Source organism: Takifugu flavidus, chromosome 15 (assembly GCF_003711565.1).
Source record: "Takifugu flavidus isolate HTHZ2018 chromosome 15, ASM371156v2, whole genome shotgun sequence".
Classification (NCBI taxonomy): domain Eukaryota; kingdom Metazoa; phylum Chordata; class Actinopteri; order Tetraodontiformes; family Tetraodontidae; genus Takifugu; species Takifugu flavidus.
Genome location: NC_079534.1, coordinates 8,576,219 through 8,596,549, shown reverse-complemented (window position 1 = coordinate 8,596,549; position 20,331 = coordinate 8,576,219). Strand labels below are relative to the sequence as shown.

Genomic DNA, 20,331 nt, shown 5'->3' with positions numbered 1-20,331 from the left:
GCAGGTGTGGTGATCAATGACTGAGAGCAGGTGTGGTGATCAATGACTGAGAGCAGGTGTGGTGATCAGAGGGTGTGGTGTGAGCAGGGCAGTGGAAAAGTACTGGGACAGGAGGGAACTGGGGAAAAGGGGCTGTGACATTTACTGGTGATTGATGAGTTCCTGGACAGGAATAAGACATCTGATCTGGCCATCTGAGAAGACAATGGAGAAGAAGGACTGCACCAACACCAAAGGAGGCTGGAAGAAGAAGATGAGGTCATCCAAGAAGGACTGAAGGATTGGACTGAATTAGCATCAATAATTTACATATGTCTTTCTATATAAACTGGGCCAAGGGATAGTTAGGTTGTCAGACTTCATGCCCTGACAATGGACTCTGTTATTGTAGGGTTATGAACTGGCCCGGAGCTCTGTAATATTTGTATCTTGAATTGGTTCTATTGCTAAATACATTTTGAAATTGGCATTTGTTTACTTGAAGTCTTCATTTAAAGAACACGCGGATTGGCAGTGACACACGAGAGGTATTGCAATCCAACAGCATCCAAGTGGGTCATTGGAGGGAAACATTTGCAATATACACAGTGTATACCACCCATTCGCACCGACATCGGTGACATGTTGACCTTGACTTCTACCATCACTTGCACAAAACAGCTTCCTAACTGTTAAATAAGGGAAAAGACCCCATCTAGACATGAAACTGCTTGTAATTCCAGCCATCACTTATCAAATCAATTAACACAGTGAGGAAGACTGGAACCCAACCTGGGGTCTTCACCCAGACTGGCAGGATCCACTTTTCGTGCCTTGTGTGACTGAATAAGTCACCTGTAGGTTGGGATTTGGTCACACCACCTCCTGTCCACAGGGCTTCACAAGAATGCATGTGAGTACACACAAAATGCCAAATGTCTTACAGTCTCAGTTTTAGAATTATTAATTTCTAGGTGAGTTGTTGTTATTTAAACATTCCCAGAAAAGGTTACCAAATATGAATTGTGTCTCCATGTAAATTTATATTTGTTATTACATGTTCATGTAATCTGGTTGGGCAGTGTTCTAACATAATATGTGTGTCTAAATAGCAACTGTGTAGTAATCTCAGAATTCCAAATCTTGTTTCTGGCAAAGATAGGGTGGCCTCTTTTATTTACTTAGAGATTACAATATTTTGTGGGGAGCTCACACAACTCACAGTTCTCACAGGTAACCTGGACTCTAATCTTCAAGCTGAAGTGGTCACATAGCTACACTTTTCTCAAGTACCTTAGAAATAATAACAAACAATTTTCCATCTTACAGCTGCTATTAAAGTATCTGTTTGACCCATAACAGTGTGAGAGGGCAAACTACAAGATAATTTAAATATGACTGTAGGTAGTCAATTTTAAGTCATTTATATTACAAGGCATTACCAATGTGTATCTGAGTTTTGGATGTTGGCTAAGGTCACCATAGGAAAACTGCAATCAAAATCAAATATTTTATATTTAATCTTGTCCAAACGATTAAAATACACTGAAAAATTGAAATTGGTGCTCACAAAACGGTGCTCACTCAGACATTTACACAGAGCTATGGTTGCTCATGTCATTTCCGGACATCCGCGTTGAGGATGGCAATTGACCAATCAGAGCAAATAAAGGGCGGGTCATCGTGTGTTCCGGAACATAAAAAGCTAACAGCATAACTCCAATAGAAATATTATTTTTCACGACTAGAAATGTGTTTTATCCTAACAATATTTGTACCTTAACCGCCTACGGTAAGAATGTTTGAAACGATTGTGTCGACAGTTCGACCGTTTGTTTGATTAGTCGTAGAGTGCAATTAAATTTTCCTGCGCGTAGGTAGCTCATGCTATTATTGTTTGACTCGGAAAATCTGCATTACTTTGCAACATTTTTTGTGATTCTTAATCACATTTTTAATAAGATGCGACGTAATTATCTTAATTTTGTTAAACTGTACTGGATTTGTGATAACATTGGCCTATCTTGTGTTAGGGTTAGTTGTGTGTGTGTGTGTGTGTGTGTGTGTGTGTGTGTGTGTGTGTGTGTGTGTGTGTGTGTCGCTGAAACGAAAGTTATTTGACACTACGGGGAAAAAAAATTATGTAGTATTTTGTCACCACTATATTTCCATTACCGTAATATGAGGATGACTGTCATGCGACTAAAAACCGGTCGGATTCAAACAGCCATTTCAGTTTGTGCTTGTTTTATAATTTTACAGAAGATGTTTCTTTTTTAATAACATTTCCACCAACAGGGTCACTAAAATGTGAGACTAATGTATTTGCATGACATACATACAGGGTTAATGTAAAGAATTTGTATTAATTATCAGAACATGGCGGAGCGCCCCAGTGCTACATTTGAACTAGTTCTATAGATTAATCCATATTTCATTATTCTTGTCTTGCGCTGAAGTTTCTAATTTAAGCTTCAATAGAGAAGACAATGGAGGAGACCAGTAGGGAGGCAGTTGCCACTGCAGTGCAGCGTGTAGCTGGGATGCTGCAACGGTCAGACCAGCTGGACAAAGTGGAGCAGTATCGAAGAAGAGAGGCCCGCAAAAAAGCCTCTGTGGAAGCGAGGCTGAAGGTGATGGCCCACCCATTTCAGACCTTTATACTCCTTGTTTCCACTCATCATTGTCAGTTTATTGATACTGATTTGTAGTTGTGACTAAAATGTCACAACCCCAGAATGATAACTTGTAAATTAAAAGTGACAAACTGAAAGAAGTGGGGAGAAAATGAACAATTAACAATTCCTCACAAATACTCCCAATTTTTGAATAATAAAAAATCATAATGCATCATTATGGGGTATGTTGCTAGACAAGAGATTTGTAGCATAACACCAAAGCTTCAAATAAAAATACAGAGAGGGCAAACCACACTATGGTTTAATTATGAGATAATAAATGAGCTTTAATTAAAAAAGAAACAAAATGTTTTAAGTGGCATGGATTTTTAGGAACTGCTCTGTCAGTTCTTTAGTCTTAAAGTTTAATTTTACTTCTACTAGACAAGAGCAGTTTAATTAGGTGTTCCAAAGATTTTTCTCCAGATTTATGGATGCTAATGTAAATAAATTGAGGCTACTTTTCAGTGCTGTAACAGTATGAACACAGTGATGCAAGGCATTATACTGGTAAATAAGGCTGTATGGTCTAAAGCTGGCATACATTCAATTCAGCTCTTACTGGATGGCTTATCAATGTAGTACAAAATCGAAAAGGTGAAGAGCATGTGCTACTTTAGTACCCGATGCCAACAGGAGGCTGCATATAATACTCAAATTAATTTGTAATTCTTGTTTCAATGACCATTTACTCCAACCCATGTTGATGTCCCCTGACATCCCTTAGGCAGCCATTCAATCCCAGCTGGATGGTGTTCGTACAGGACTGTCCCAGCTACACAGTGCCCTGGTGGACGTCAAAGATATCCAGAACTCTTTGGCTGATGTGAGCAAAGACTGGAAACAAAGCATCAACACCATTGAGAACCTGAAAGATGTGAAGGACGCTGTTGTTCAACACAGTCAGCTGGCCTCTGCTGTGGAAAACCTGAAGAACATTTTCTCTGGTAATCTTGGGTTTTAAGAGAAACTTTAGATCATTGCAGGGAATCTTTTGCTCTTTATTTGTAGAGACTCGGCCATCACAGTTTGGATCACTAGTTTTGCATGCTGTTGTCTTCTTCTTATTTAGTCCCAGAGATTGTGGCAGAAACCCAGCAGCTCATAGAACAGGCTGAGCTTCTGCAGGCCCATAGGAAATTAATGGAACTGGAGTGTTCACGTGATGACCTCCTCTATGAGCAGTATCGTATGGACAGCAAGAACACAAGTGACATGAACCTTATTTCCATCTACTTTGAAGATGTAAGTGTGAATTTTTCTTCGCTATTCACCCAACTCATAATCACGTGATCAGTTCTAAGTAGAACTTCTCTCTGAAATGGCATAAATTCATGTTAAATTTTTTACATTGAAAATTCAATGGTTGCTAATCAGCAAATGAACCGGGAAAACTTAAACTTTAAAAAGTTTAATCTCCATGTGTTCTGTAAAAACCATTCTAAAAATCCACAAAGACAAGTTGTCTTTGTGGATTTTTAGAATTAGGTTTTTGTGCAATCCTGAAAAGCAGCGATACAAATTTTGTGCACTGTCAAGAAAACATGCGCAATGTCATATACCACTGCATATTTCAGGTGTCTAATCTGAATTGTGATTCATATTAAAGTTTTATCAGTTCAAATTTTCTACATCTGGAATTGCATTGATTGAAAACTTTTTGAAATGCTTTCCTCAGCTTGTTGATTAAATTGTGTTTTTATTGCTGATGTATAATACTTCACACACATCTTAGCTGATTTTATTAGCAGTGGCTTATCTCATTGGTGGCATTAAGAACAGAGGGCTGGACCAGTGTAATAATCTGTTCTTACAAATGAACTTACTTTAGGATAATGTGATCTCATAAGCCCTGTTGCAAAAACAAAATGGTGGATGGCCACAGATTTCTTTTGTACAAGAATAATAGAAAGCACTCAAAACTACTAGCTTTAGATAGTAAAAAGAGCAGTTGGTGTATAGTGCTGATTATTTTGCTTAAAAATATTAGAATTACTGCAACAAATGAAATTCAAATCTGTAATACATATGGCTTTATGTATTCATCCAGGTTCAGGGGTTGTCAGATGAGTTGGCCAAACAATTGTGGATGGTCCTGCAGAGATCCATGGTAACAGTCCGTCGTGACCCAACCATGCTGGTGTCAGTGGTTCGTATCATTGAGCGGGAAGAGAAAATTGATCGCCGCATGGTTGACCGCAAAAAGCAGACTGCATTCATTCCACCTGGCCGACCTAAGTGTTGGAAGGACAAGATGTTTGATGTAGGAGGAATGATAATAGATCTGAGGAAAGAAATCCTGTTTGTGTATCTTTACATTTGTCCCAAACTTTTCTGCTGTTTTTGCTGCTGCTGCTAGGTGTTGGAAGCCACGGTCAGCACCCGCATTGAGGGCACCCAGTCAGTAACCAGGGAGGCTGATAAGATGTGGCTGGTCCGTCTTTTAGAAATAACTCGGAAATATGTACTAGATGACCTCATTGTTGTCAAGAACCTAATGGTTCAGTGCTTCCCTCCACACTACAACACTTTTAACAGGTAATGAATACAATCTGTCTCTTCTTATAAGAAAGAGGTTCATTGCACTCAAGAAGTTATATTTACCATTGAATATCAGAATACTGTTACAATACTAATTAATGAGAACCTGCGAAAAGTGACACTGATGTTTTCATTGTAATTCTTCCGTCAGATACCTTATAATTACATGTACATATGTGTCTATGTATGGCAGATTTTTCAGTCTCTACCACAATGCGGTGTCCTCTCGTGTCAAAGAGCTTGCCTTTGAAGATCTGGAAGCTAATGAGATCGTTTCCCTGCTGACATGGGTTCTCAACACATATAAAAGGTACTTTTACACATTTTGTTTGTCAGAATTTGCTTTACTGATTGATAGTCTGCAACACAATGTCCTCATTAAACAGTTGTTTACAGCTAATACAGTTTAAACGATTGATATCCAAATGTGAATCTAGATGAGTTTTCTTGACAGTATTTTTTGGTTTGAAAAAAATACAAGAACCTGTGTAGATTTATTGGGTAACCTGTTAGTTATGAAAGAGTAAACTAATTTTTTTAAAGAAGAAATGTAGAGTTCTCAACTCAAAATTAGAAGCGATACCTATACTTAGCTTTTACTACATTCATTTATTAAAAGTGCCTACCTTTTCAATTACAACCCAGCCTCTTGAAATGCTTTTTTTCTTTACTCTGGAGAACATTTGTGTTGTCAATCTGTATAAACTGAACAGGCAGAGAAAAAAAATCTGTTAACATACAAAAAAATTTAATCCATATTGTGGTACCTCTTACAGAATTGAACCATTTAGAGTCTGATAAATGTTTAAGACATGCACATGTTTGCTGTAGCATGGAGATGATGGGTCATCATGAGCTAAGAACTGAATTTAACATCGACCAGCTGGAGCCTCTGCTGCCTCAAGATTTGGTGGATGACCTGCTCAGCAAATATGTCCAGACTTTTACAGTAAGAACAATGTCCTGTCTAATCAATTTAATTCATGTTAGTCTTTCAGGATTAATTTGCAAATAAAAATAATGTCTCAGAGGCTGAATTAAACATGAGCACTGACTCTGTTTTACTGTATGTGTTTAGTCTAATATTACAGGGTGGCTGAGGAAGGCCCTGGAAACAGACAAGAAAGACTGGCAGAAAGACACAGAGCCTGAGGCGGACCAAGATGGATACTATCAGACCACACTCCCTGCTATCGTCTTTCAGGTAACACTCTTTATGCCTGAATCTTTATGTTGCTTGCATTCATCAACTAACTCTGATCATGAAGACTGACTGTTCAGAAAATAACTTTTGGAGATAAACAATTTTACTTGTAAGATATATATGGTGCAGTAATCATTCAAAACAGCCCAGATATAGTTTTGGTCAGTGAACATTCCAGAAAAACAAAAGTCTACTCATAATACAGTCACCCAAGTCATGTTCTTTGATTGTGCATATATGTAGATGTTTGAACAGAACCTGCAAGTTGCTGCACAGATTAATGGAGATTTTAAAGAACAAGTTCTGAAGCTCTGCCTGAAGCAGATGAACACCTTCCTCATTAGGTATATTTTTGCACTTTTTGACTCTATGATATTTAATAGGCTATTCTGCTTCTTTAGATTTGGGTGGGGTTCAATCCATACTACAGTCATGCTAAAGTCAAGTTTTATTCATTCATTTATTCAGGCCAAACCATTACGTATATTGAATTGCACTTTGCGTGTTCTGTATGTAGCCATTACGGTAAGCCTAGTCAACCAGCTATATACCGGTACTCATTGCTGGGTTGATGGTTGATCAAATGTCTTGTCCCTCATGTGTATTTGTGTGTTTAGATACAGAGAAGAGGTGGTGGTTTATAAAGAGGAGCACCTGAGGGACAGGCAGCTTCCTCAGTTCTATGTCCAGTATATGATAGCGATCATCAACAACTGCCAGACATTCAAGTGAGTTAATTATATTAATAGATGACAAATTATTTTATTGTGCTTTTGTTAATATTTGTGATCAGTTTGAAACCAGACAGTTGAAAAAGTCTGTAGTGTTTCTTAAAAAATATTTAGAATATTTGATTACGACAAAATAAGCAACCTTTTTTTTGTTAGCTGTACTTGTTTTAATTGGTTTCTTCCATCCATCCTCTACCACTTATCCGGGGTCGGGTCGCGGGGGCAGCAGCTTAAGAAGAGAAGCCCAGACTTCCCTCTCCCCAGCTACTTCTTCCAGCTCATCCGGGGGGATCCCCAGGCGTTCCCAGACCAGTCGAGGGACATAGTCTCTCCAACGTGTCCTGGGTCTTCCCGGGGGCCTCCTACCGGAGGGACATGCCCTGAACACCTCACCAGGGAGGCGTCCAGGGGGCATCATAACTAGATGCCCAAGCCTCATCTGGCTCCTTTCAATGCGGAGGAGCAGCGGAGGTGTGAGTTGAAGCTCCTTCTGACAGGAGACTCTGCCAGGCGTTCCCAGCAGACCCTCACAATACGTTTGGGTCTGCCGGGTCTGTCCGGCATCCTTCCCCACCATCGGAGCAAACTCACCACCAGGTGGTGATCAGTTGACAGCTCCGCCCCTCTCTTCACCCGAGTGTCCAGAACATGCGGCTGCAAATCCGATGACACGACCACAAAGTCGATCATCGATCTGCGGCCTAAGGCATCCTCGTGCCAAGTGCACATGTGGACGCCTTTATGCCTGAACAAGGTGTTCGTTATGGACAATCTGAGACGAGCACAGAAATCCAATAACAAAACACCATTCGGGTTCAGATCAGGGGGGCCGCTCTTCCAAATCACACCTCTCCAGGTCACACTGTCGCTGCCAACGTGAGCATTGAAGTCACCCAGGAGGACGAGGGAGCCCCCAGAAGGAGCACTCTCCAGCACTCCCTCTAAGGACTCCAAAAAGGATGGATACGCTGAACTGCTGTTTGGGCCATAGGCACAAACAACAGTCAGGATCCGTCCCCCCACCCAAAGGCAAAGGGAGGCTACCCTCTCATTCACTGGGGTAAAGTCCAATATACAGGCACTGAGCTGGGGAGAAACGAGAATTGCCACCCCTGTTCGTCGCCTCTCACCATCGGCAACTCCAGAGTGGTAAAGAGTCCAACCCCTCTCGAGAAGACTGGTTCCAGAGCCCTTGCCGTGCGTCGAAGTGAGGCCGGCTATATCTCGTCAGAACTTCTCAACCTCGCGCACCAGCTCAGTGTCCTTTCCCACCAGAGACCCCAGAGCCAGTTTATGCAGCCTGGGATCAGACCGCCAAGTTCCCTGCCTTCGGCCGCTACCCAACACACAATGCACTCGACCCCCTTGGCCCCTCCTGTAGGTGGTGAGCCCACGGGAAGGGGGTCCCATGTTGTCTCTTCGGGCTCTGCCTGGCCGGACTCCATGGGCAGAGGTCCGGCCACCAGGTACTCGCCAACGTGCACCGACCCCAGACCTGGCTCCAGGAGGGGGCCCCGGTGACCCGCATCCGGGCAAGGGAAACGTAGGACCAATGTTGTTTTCTGTCATTAGAGGGTCTTGGGCTACGCTTTGTCTGGTCCCTCACCTAGGACCAATGTTCCCTCTAAGCTGCGTGCTTGCGCAATCGTGCACTGCTTGCACATACTCAGCGCACAAGAAAATCTATGCAGCGCACAAAATAAAATTCAACAGAAACGTATTAATTAATATCTAATTTTAGAACTGATATAATCTAGTTAATTAGACCAGTAATATTGTTTTCTGTACTATTTCGCAACGTAACTCAATGAGCGACAGGTGTCCAGCCAATGATCCGATACAGTTCACTTACGCTACGCAGCCAATCAACATTGACAGTGTTTGCGTATGTGCCCTGCCTTTACTCGCCGTGCACGTTAGCTAGCTAACAGCAGTGCAGCAGATCTAAGAGACGCAAATGCTAATCCCTTATCATGGCGAAACGAACGGGCAGAGCCACATCCACTCATCAAGCCAAAGTAAAAAAGAAATGCAGTTCTTTTAAAATGGAATGGCTGTCGGAGTATGTGCAAATAGAAGAACAAGCGGTGAAACTGAGTGAGATTTTTTCCTTTTCCAGGACTCTTCCTATGGTTAAAGCAGGACTCTCACATATAACATAGTACACATCTCCTGATTTTTGTCTTTTTCATTTTATGTGCTGCTGTCATTTGATTCTTTTAATAAGCCATGTAACTTGCTATGATCCAAGGTTTTGAACAAGCGTGATACTGGTGTGTGGCCACAGCGTACCCATCTGATGTTGCTCACAGTGGTCCTCAGTGTGCTCAGGGAACTTGTGTGTCTGCTCAGACACATGAAAAATTAGAGGGAACATTGCCTAGGACCTGTTCGCCATGGGTGGCCCTACCAGGGGCATAAAGCCCCAGACAACGGAGCTCCTTGGATCATTGGAACACGCAAACCCCTCCACCACGTTAAGGTGGTAGCCCAGGAGGGGATTGGTTTTTTACCTGTAATTGTTCTACCCTTATACAGCATGGTTGTGACCTAATTGTAATGTATGTATGAGATATACAGTATGCGTGGGGTTTTTCATGTCATGTTTACAAGATATGTTTTATTGCTGTTCAACTGAAGTTTGAGCTTTTGTCATATCACATGAAGTGAAATTAAATTTAATAACCTTTATTTCTCCCCACAGAGAGTCAATCAATAGTCTGAAAAGAAAATATTCTCAGTCTTCTGAGCCCAGTGACAGTGATGCTGCCATAGAAAGGACTCTGAATGAGGTGGCTAAAGAGGGATGCCAGTTCCTGCTGGATGAAGTCTTCCTGGACCTTGAGGCAAGAACTCTTCACAAATGGGATGCTCTTTTTGGAAAGATTGGTCATCTGCTGTCATGTTATCAAGTAGCAGGTCCACCACAGTGTTCCAGTTAGCTCTAACTTTTCCAACTACCTTCACGTAACTGAAATAACAGCTTAACGATAATAAATTGGTGCATAAACCTTATTCTAAGCAATTAAAATAAATAAAGCAAAGTGAGAACAATTTACAAAGGATTGTATTCCAATTAAAATATAAAATTTAGTGATTGTGCAACATGAAAATATTGTTTATATTGTATAAATATTCCAAAGATGTGCTTGTCAACATGTCATATGTATTGCTACGGCATCATGATGATGTGTCTGAATATTAAAGGACATTGAAACATAGTCACAGTTCGGTAGTAGGTCAACATTCATTCTATTGTTGACAACAGCTCCTTAGCTACAACATGTGTTTATCATTAACACGGTAACATACAACTGCTTTACTGAGACGTTCACATATCAGAGGCAGACGGAGACTCAAACTGACACACGTTAAGTTCTAATGCATTCAAATGTAACTTTATGATCCAGCATCACCTATATGAGCTAATGACCAGGAAGTGGTTGACTGGCTCACATGCTGTGGACACCATCTGCGTGACCGTCGAGGACTATTTTAATGATTTCAACAAGATCAAGAAGCCCTTCAATCAGGTAGCATAGCAGTAGAATCAAACCTGGTATGAGCTTGAGGGATTTTTTGATCGCTTGTCTGTTTGTGTTTGTTCGTGTTTGCAGGAGATGACCAGTGCAGCCCTTCGCAGAGTTGTGGTGGAGTATGTCAAAGCAGTGATGCAGAAGAGAATCGCCTTCAAAAATGCAGATGAGAGGAAAGAGGGAGCAGAAAGGATGATCAAGGAGGCTGATCAGTTCAAATTCCTGTTCAGAAAACTATCTGCTGTGAGTTCACATATAACAACTACAGTACAGACCTAAAAATAAAGTTAATTTGCAATACATTTACTTCTTTTCATAATGCGCATAGGGTGAAGACACAGATCGGCTATGTGGTGCTATTTCTGCCATTGCTGAGGTGTTCAAGCTGACTGATCCCACGCTGCTTTTCCTAGAGGTCTCTACTCTGGTCTCCAAATATCCTGATATCCGGTACACACATTTTCTGTTAACCTGCATGGACATTTATTTATGATACTACTGCTGACTACTGCTACTGATTATTTTACGGTTGTGCTTCCACAGGGAGGAGCACATCCAGGCACTGCTGTCTGTACGTGGTGATGCAAGCAAAGAAATGCGACAGATGATCATTGGGACTCTAAATGAGAACAAAGTTTCCCACTCTGGTGTTACACAGCCTATCTTCAAGGATATTACAGTTCCTACCATCACCATGACTACCATGACCTCTATGGCAACAGCAAAGCTGTTAAAATAAATCACGATACACTTTACAATTTTGGCTCCGACCAGATGCTAGCGAAGACACCTGCGTTAACAGAATAAAATTTTATTTGTAACGTGGGATTTTCTTGTTCTTTTGTTAAAACCTCAATTTTGCTTGTCAGATAATACAAAGATGTTGTCTTGACAACAGTCAGGTCCTGATTACTTGCTGTGTGAGGTGTGTAAGTATGTGATGCCTCCAGCTTCCTTTCATTGCACACATCCAAGTCTGGTTATCTACTGAGTTTGAATTGCCTGTAGGTGTCAATTTGAGTATTCATTTTGACACTATACCCATTCTAAGTTAATTTTTATGAAACATCTTGTGTTTAAAACCCTATTTTAGGCAATATTTTTATCCTATTTTAGGCAATTGATCTCGTGAGACATTATAACTTCAGATGTAAATCATATTGACACTGCCAATGTTTATTTGTTGCTGTCACCACACAACCAGGCATGATAGTCCATTCAAACATCCACAAGGGTTGAAATTTAACGTGATGACATCTGTTCGATCCTGTTGGTTGGCTGACGTCAATGATGCCAAATGCATGTACCGTATTGGCCCGAATATTAGACGACCACCTCTTTTTCAAGACTCAAGTTTGAAAAAAGACTATTTTCTGTTATCTCTTATTTTCTTCTTTCTTTCTTACCGCTATTTTTTATTTTTCTTCTTCGTGCTACCGCTATTTTTATTTTTCTTCTTCGTGACAGGGGTTCGCTTTGGCCTGGGGAGTTAAGTTCAGCATTCGCTTTAAAGATATCTGGCGCCATCTAGCGTTGTGAATGGGTATAATGTCTAGACCCCGAATGTAAGACGACCCCCACTTTTTCAGTCTTATTTCAAAGCAAAAAACACCGTCTTATATTCGGGCCAATACGGTATTATTTTTATTTAGTCCTATTATGTGAAACATCCAGTTGTATATGTAAACTGTTATTTTGGCAAAGCTTGTTTTTTTTTTTAATGAGATGCCTGCGTATGTTAGAACAACCGGAGTATTAAAACGCCCATTAATTTCGTTTCCGCGATCTTGTTCTTTCGGTCATCACCCAATGTTGATGGCTATAGGTGAGGACTGGGACGTAGATCGACCGGTAGATCGAGAGCTTTGCCTTCTGGCTCAGCTCCTTCTTCACCACAACGGATCAGTTGAGCGCCCGCATCACTGCTGACGCCGCTCCGATCCGCCTGTCGATCTCACGTTCCATCCTACCCTCACTCGTGAACAAGATCCCGAGATACTTGAACTCCTCTACCTGGGGCAGGACCTCCTCCCCAACCCGGAGAAGGCACTCTACCTTTTTCCGAGCGAGGACCATGGACTCTAACTTGGAGGTGCTGATCCGCATCCCTGCCACTTCACACTCGGTTGCGAACAGCATATGTTGGAGGTCCCTGTTTGATCTCGCCAGAAGAACCACGTCATCTGCAAAAAGCAGCAACGAGATCTTCCGCCAACCGAACTCAACACCCTCCACTCCCCGGCTGCGCCTTGAAATTCTGTCCATAAAAATTATGAACAGAACCGGTGACAAAGGGCAGCCCTGGCGGAGTCCAACCCTCACTGGGAACGAGTCCGACTTACAACCGACTATCCGGACCAAACTCCTGCTCCTTTGGTACAGGGACCTTCCACCCCATACTCCCAGAGCACCCCCCACAGGATGCTTCTGGGGACCCGGTCATAAGCCTTTTCCAAGTCCACAAAACACATGTGGACTGGTTGGGCAAACTCCCAACTCCCCTCAAGCACCCCAGCAAGGGTAAAGAGGTGATCCGTGGTTCCATGACCGGGGCGAAACCCGCATTGTTCCTCCTCGAGCAGAGGTTCAACTATCAGTCTAATCCTCTTTTCCAGCACCCTGGCATAGACTTTCCCAGGGAGGCTGAGGAGTGTGATCCCCCTATAGTTGGAACGCACCCTCTGGTCCCCACTCTTAAAAGTAGGGACCACCACCCCGGTCTGCCAGTCCAAGGGCACTGCTCCCGATGTCCACGCAATGTTGCAGAGGCATGTCAACCAGGACAGCCCTACAACATCCAGAGCCTTAAGATACCCCGGGCGGATCTCATCCGCACCCGGAGCTCCGCCACCAGGCAGCTGTTTCACTACCTCGGCAACTTTCGCTCCGGAAATTGGATGGTCCACCTCCTGGTCATCCGACTCTGTTCCACCTTGAAGATACGTGTTGGTGGGTTTGAGGAGCTCCTGTAAGTATTCCTTCCACCACCGGATAATTCCCCTAGGAGACGTCAGCAGCTGCCCACGCACCCCTAACACGGTGTGGGCGAGTTGCCGCCTGCCGCCCCTAAGGCGCCGGACAGTTTGCCAGAATCTTCTCGGAACAGACCGAAAGTCTTCCTCCATAGCCTCACCAAACTCCTCCCATGCCCGAGTTTTTGCCTCCGCGACTGTCGCAGCCGCAACCCGCTTAGCCAAACTGTACCGGTCAGCTGCTTCCGGAGACCCACAAACCAGCCATGACCTGTAGGCCTCTTTTTTCAGCCTGACGGCTCCCCTCACCTCTGGTGTCCACCATCGGGTACAGGGATTACCGCCACGACCAGCACCAGCAGCCTTGCAGCCATAGCTCACGACAGCCGCCTCGACAATGGCGGAGCGGAACATGGCCCATTCAGACTCAATGTCCCCTACCGCCCTCGGAACACGATCAAAGCTCTGTCGGAGGTGGGAGTTGAAGACCAGCCTGACGGGTTCCTCCACCAAGCGTTCCCAACAGACCCTCACTAAGCGGTTGGGCCTGCCAGGTCTGCGCGGTAGCTTTCCCTCCCACCTGATCCAACTCACCACCAGGTAGTGATCAGTTGACAGCTCTGCTCCTCTCTTCACCCGAGTGTCCAAAACATATGGCCGCAGAGCACCGATGAACAACCTTATGTTCAAACATGGTGTTAGTTATGGCCAACTAGCATGCGACTAGCACAGAAGTCCAATAACTGAACACCACTCTGGTTCTGATCGGGCAGACCGTTCCTCCCAATCACGGCTTTCCAGGTCACGCTGTCGTTGCCGTTGTCGTTGAAGTCTCCCAGCAGCACGATGGAGTCCCCAGTTGGGACACTGTCCAGCATCCGTCCTAGATCCTCCAAAAAGGGCGGGTACTCTGAACTATTGTTTGGTGCATACGCACAAACAATCCTGAGCCGACGCTATGTGTGGAGGTGAGGCCAACCATATTTAGTCGGTAAAGCTCAACCTCCCCCACAAGCTCTAGCTCTTTCCCCGCCAGAGAGGTGACGTTCCATGTTCCAAAAGCCAATTTCCATAACCGAGGATCGGACCGCCAAGGCCCCCGCCTTGGTCCGCCGCCCAATCCACACTGCACCACACTACACCATTAATATTAAGTTTTTTGTTTTTTTTAAAAAAAACATTTGACAGAGGTTGAGGTTCTGGTCGTGGTACAACAGTGTTACCTGATGGACAAAACTTATACTGCCACTTGAATTCCGCTCCGTCCAGAGCACTTTCTCGCCAACTGGCTGAAGACTGTGTTGAAAGAAACAGGAAAATGAAATCGTGTCAATCCTTCATGCGCGTTGCATTTAGGTAATATACATTAAGCTGATTTTTTCGCCCTCTTCATGTTACGGAAAAAAACGAAAATCCAAACCAAGTTTTCAGTTTGAATAATGCGTGCTCTGTAGACTGATTTTAGCTGCAAATACAGTTGGTAATAGCGCCTTACATGGCTGATTTGACATACCACCTGTGTCCGACCGGGGGCGGTAAGTAGACACTACGCTGTAAAAAAAGAGCAACAAAAGGAAAAAAAAGGACACGAAGAAATGAGAAACAGGACGTTGTTTTGCTGTGAATTCTCGCTGCACCACATCATGATTACTATGATTGTGACATTTTAGCTTGAGTTGCAACCTGACTACTGGCCTGCGTGTCTTCTCATTTTTTAACGTCGATTCAACCTAAACCGAGGTAAGAATGTTTGGCAGAGCCGGTAAAAATCTAGTCTGACGTATATTGCTAATCAAAGCTAGGCTAACACTCCAAACTGATTACTGCATGTTTGCAGCAGACAAAACCGCCAGAAACAAATCTATATCCATCAAATTATTGCATCTTGTAAGTTGTTAAAAATAATATTCTAAAGCTAATTGCTATTTGTTAATCCGCCTCGGACATTTCATTAAAACACTAGTCCTGAAGGATATTATAAAACACAAGAAAAGTCATGTACATTGCAGTACTTCGTCCAAATATTCAGCCGTACGTTGATTATTATCATTGCGCCATATCTCTTTTAACCCAAACTCGGGGTTTGCGGGCATACAAAGCGGAATGGGTTGAATTTTAACTACGTTTTTTGACAAGAATTGCGTTTTTGGGCGGTACAACTACAAGCTCACTGCAGTGACATCTTATGTCTGACAATGGCGCTTTTTTCAGCTTCACAAAGCTTCCTGGAGGATCCTCTGTAATCTTGCCATCATGGTGGAGTACTATCAGATCTTAGGTGTCCGGAGAGATGCATCAGCAGAAGATATAAAGAAGGCGTGAGTTGTGGAAATCCTATTACGCAGCATCAAAATGACTTTTTCTCATCAGTGAAGGGATCGATTTTGTGATAACTTTTTAATCCATTGTATATTGCACATTGTCAAAAATGATCATAGCATTATCATAAGACTGTTAAGTGGTTTAACAATAATTTGGCTTTAACTCTTTGGGAATTTTCTGTTTCTGATTTAGGTATAGAAAGTTGGCCCTGAAGTGGCACCCTGATAAAAACCCAGAGAACAAAGAGGAGGCAGAGAAGAAGTTCAAGGAGCTGTCAGAGGCTTATGAAGTCCTGTCAGATGGTTGGTGTTACCATTACTCTGCAGCTTATGTTCCTGTGGTGGGGGTTGGGGGAGAACTTTACATCGCTTTACAATCAGGCATAACATTCTGACCACATGTTTGGTATTGCATTGGTCTTATTTTAGCTGCTAGAGTAGGTCTAAACCATTTGGAGTAAAAGGTCATAGCCTTATGAGATATTATCAAATCTAATAACATTGTTGCCCATTTTTCCTATCTCTAACCCATTAACCGAGGACAAAATTCCACATCCATTTATTTGTTGCCTCATACATCCAAAGTATCTTGACAGAGATAATCAGTGTTTTTCAATTCACGATCAATGCAAATATTAATTGTAATATTGTAATTAAGGGTTTGTTTTGTTCACTTTTTTCTTCTAGCCAACAAGAAGAGCATATATGATCGCTATGGAAAAGAGGGACTGACAGGGAATAACACAGGAAGAGGTAAGTGTATTGAATTGATTTTATTATAAGAACATAAAATTTAAAATGATATGTACACTACATAATTTTAAAGGCCAATTTTTGCTAGAATTAGTTTGGCGTGATATGAATTTACAGAAATTGACCTTTATAATAGTAATTGTACGTATTCTAACTATAGCTACTGATTATGAGTATTGTTTTTCAGTTCAGTAGACATTTATGTTGAGCTGTCCTGGAAATGGTAGTCACAGTTTCAAAGCTAATATATATATTTTTACCACAGCTCTGTGTATAAGTGGGAGACTTCATTTAGAAATTGCAGGATAGGCTCTGATATATTCCAAAACTTTAAAATCTATATGTCCCTTTATTGATATTTTAAAATTATGATGAAGCTTTAGAGTATGTATGTGGGATATTGCAATGGAGGGGCAATGCATTGGATTTGCTCTGCATTTTTTCTCGTCTTGCTTGAGACACTTTAACCATATCAACTGCTGCTAAGATGTACTTTATTCATCCCCATAGGGAAATTGAATTAATGAAATTGAATTAATTGAATTAATGCTGCCGTGTTTCAGGAAACCACTTCCATGGGCCATTCACATTCCGTGATCCAGATGATGTTTTCAGGGAATTTTTTGGTGGCAGAGATCCGTTTTCAGACTTTTTTGGTAAGTCTGAATTCTGTTTTGTAGTTTAAATAGGTTCTTTTGTGACATGCACAATACAGAATACTTACTAATGATAATATTAGACTTTATTTATAGAATGATTTTCACCCAGGAATCAAGTCTCAAATACTTTAAAAATTAAATACAATATTTAAGCATACACAACATTAGTTACTCTAAAGCCCTGAAAAAAAGAAAATTACAAGTATAAACACTTAGAATATAACATGATGGAAATAAAGAGACATGCTGATGAAACATTTTAAAACAATAGGATATTGGGGGTAAGCTATTCTTTTCGATCAGTCTATCATTTGTGGGGCCCTCAGATTGTCCAAATCTGAAAATTTTACCCTCCTGTTATCAGGTGTTGACCCATTTGGTGATGACCCATTCTTTGGCAACAGCCGGCGCCACCACGGACGGGCAGATCATAGCAGAATTGGTGGCACATTTTTTGGAGGTTTTGGGTTTCCTCCATTTGGTGCTGGCTTTTCACCCTTCGATCCTGGTAAGATACATCAGGATAAATAAAGACTTCAAGAAAACAAAGTTTTATCATAACCATAAAGTAGTAGTATCAGTTGCAGTAATTGGATTCTCTTCTATTGCAGGCTTCACATCTTTTGGCTCCATGAGCACAATGGGCAGTCTTGGAGGTGGAGGTTTCACTTCATTCTCCTCAACCTCCTTTGGTGGTGGGGGAGGTCATGGAGGAGGTCAGGGAGGAGGCATGGGCAACTTCCGTTCTGTTTCCACCTCCACCAAGATCATTGATGGCAGGAGAATTACCACCAAAAGGTATATTTGATGGTCCTGTATACTGCCTTTCTACAGTGTTTACTGTATTCTAATTCTACAGTCCATTTTTCAAGTAAGAGTACAAACACATAAAAGATGTCATTACTTCATATCATTCAGCAGTTTTTTTATTTTCAAACTAATTTGTAATATAAAAAAAATGGCCATCTCATGACATGAAACTAACAACATAAGAAGAAATAACCTTTGGGGAGAAATGCATTTAATCTCAACAGTTGTTTTTCTGGTTTTATTTTTAAAATAACACTGTTGTTAAAGCACTCATGTAAATAACAATATTTGGCGATGACTATTTTAGATCTGAATCATAGACTCGGCTCAACCAAATCATATTCTAAACTCTGGTGTTAAAATGTGTTTATCTGTATTCCCTCATGGCTGTGAAGACCAGTGTGTTTCATTTCCTGCAGACCTGTAGTTGCAGCATTGCTGGTGTCTGATTCATCGGTGCTTTAGGCTGTTGGTAGTTTCTGTCATACAGATACACCGCTTCAGCATTGAGCAGGTTCTGTTCTGTAGACAGGTGTAGATCATAGTTTGCTCAAGTGAGACCAGTTAATAAAGGAATTTTATGAATAACATGTAAGTTTGTTCTTATTATTAATAGTTTTTCAATTCTTTGTGTCATGATTGCTGAGTTTTCTGTCATCATGTCCATTTGTTTGCCTTTTGTATGGCAAACAAATGTATTTGTGGAGGTTTTATCAGTTTCCTAATCCAGTTTTTGTTTTGGCCAACAGGATTGTAGAGAATGGTCAAGAGCGGGTGGAGGTGGAGGAAGATGGTCAACTGCGATCATTGACCATTAATGGTAAAGTGCAGCTGCTTCGTCTGGAACAAAAGTAAAGTTCGAGGGATCGTCTCCTGGAGAACTGTTACCTCAGCACAAACTAAAGCTTGAAACAGAAAAAAATGAGAAAAAGGTGTAATAGTGCTCCACTGTTGTCTGATCTTCATGTTTAGGTTGTGTTTCTTTGCTCTGAGTCAAGATGGAAACTTTTCTATGCATTTTGGTCATGGATTTCTAAGTTGAAAATGTCAATATATTTTGACTCAGGGTGATGTGAACTTTTGGTGTTTGGACCACAGTATTGTGATGTATGTTATCAGCCCTGCGTATCCCTCCCCCACTCACAAACATTCTGTATGCACTGTAGGGCTGCAATGATTCCACAAAAACATCAATGCAAAATCTTCATAGTCTTGGACAGAGACGATTGATTAAGAACTTGGCTCATTCTAATAACTGGATACTGTTCATTTATTTTCTTCAGTATTAGTTTTTAACTGGAAATCATTTTGTAGTGAGACAAATCCTTCACATATCTCCACAGTATTTTCTTTTGCACTTTTGCCTAATTTTTATATTTTTAAGAGTACAACATTATTAGTTATGAGTATAATACTAGTATAATACTATTAGTGCAGATTATTCTGCTGTGTATGACTGCAGATACACATCACAAAACTTTGCTTTACTAGAAAAAGAGCTATTTTAATGGAGGCATTTTTTTCCTTTTCTTTAAAACTTATACATCCATGTTTGATTAGTCATTTTTAATATTTAAAATAACATGGTAGGCTGAATCACAATTTTATATGTTCTAATGAAGATGTAGTTTGTGATTATTTATTATTGCATGTTAAACTGTTCATATTGAGTCTTAATGTTCAAATTGTAAAATGATACAGACATTGAAAAAATAAATGTCGTATGTGATTGTGGAAGGAGTCTTATGTACAATATGAAATTAGTAAACATGTTTAAACCTGCATTCAGGATGAAAGAATCATTTTCTTTTAAAAACACACTTAATACTACTATACATGCTGTTCTGAGTAGTTCAAAAACATATGTTTCTTAACTGCAACTCATGACCCTTGAACAGAGCATCAGCTATGAGCACTGAAAAATTGACAATTACAGTTCATAAATATGAACTATAGACCAGGTAAATGCAATTGGATTAACTGGTGCTGGATCAGACCCTCGCACCTCTACGCAACTGTTGTAGATTTTATTCTGGGTTTGTACAGTATTTCTGTTCTTTGCATTGAGAAAAATGTTGTTTAGGTGTAATTAGTTTTAATATGTGCATTAGAGTCATTGCACTCAAGATTTTTATGTAATTATCTGT

The 20,331-nt window shown here is 41.3% G+C and overlaps 2 protein-coding genes across 2 annotated transcripts; both read left to right on the top strand.

The window, feature by feature from the left end:
* The first annotated feature begins 1,604 nt into the window (after window positions 1–1,604).
* Window positions 1,605–11,495, top strand: exoc3 (exocyst complex component 3). The gene is made up of 16 exons (XM_057057810.1): window positions 1,605–1,771; window positions 2,439–2,612; window positions 3,385–3,604; window positions 3,730–3,902; window positions 4,708–4,920; window positions 5,017–5,195; window positions 5,392–5,508; window positions 6,030–6,147; window positions 6,277–6,402; window positions 6,646–6,746; window positions 7,020–7,130; window positions 9,838–9,979; window positions 10,544–10,666; window positions 10,751–10,912; window positions 10,998–11,119; window positions 11,213–11,495. Exons 2-16 carry the CDS (start codon window positions 2,469–2,471, stop codon window positions 11,406–11,408), a joined length of 2,247 nt encoding a protein of 748 aa, XP_056913790.1. The 5' UTR covers window positions 1,605–1,771; window positions 2,439–2,468; the 3' UTR covers window positions 11,409–11,495.
* Window positions 11,496–15,160: 3,665 nt separating this feature from the next.
* On the top strand, window positions 15,161–19,968 carry dnajb6a (DnaJ heat shock protein family (Hsp40) member B6a). The gene is made up of 8 exons (XM_057057838.1): window positions 15,161–15,381; window positions 15,853–15,959; window positions 16,156–16,265; window positions 16,650–16,715; window positions 17,279–17,371; window positions 17,739–17,882; window positions 17,986–18,172; window positions 18,934–19,968. The coding sequence occupies exons 2-8, from the start codon at window positions 15,895–15,897 to the stop codon at window positions 19,037–19,039; spliced, it is 771 nt and encodes a 256-aa protein (XP_056913818.1). The 5' UTR covers window positions 15,161–15,381; window positions 15,853–15,894; the 3' UTR covers window positions 19,040–19,968.
* Window positions 19,969–20,331: the final 363 nt, after the last annotated feature.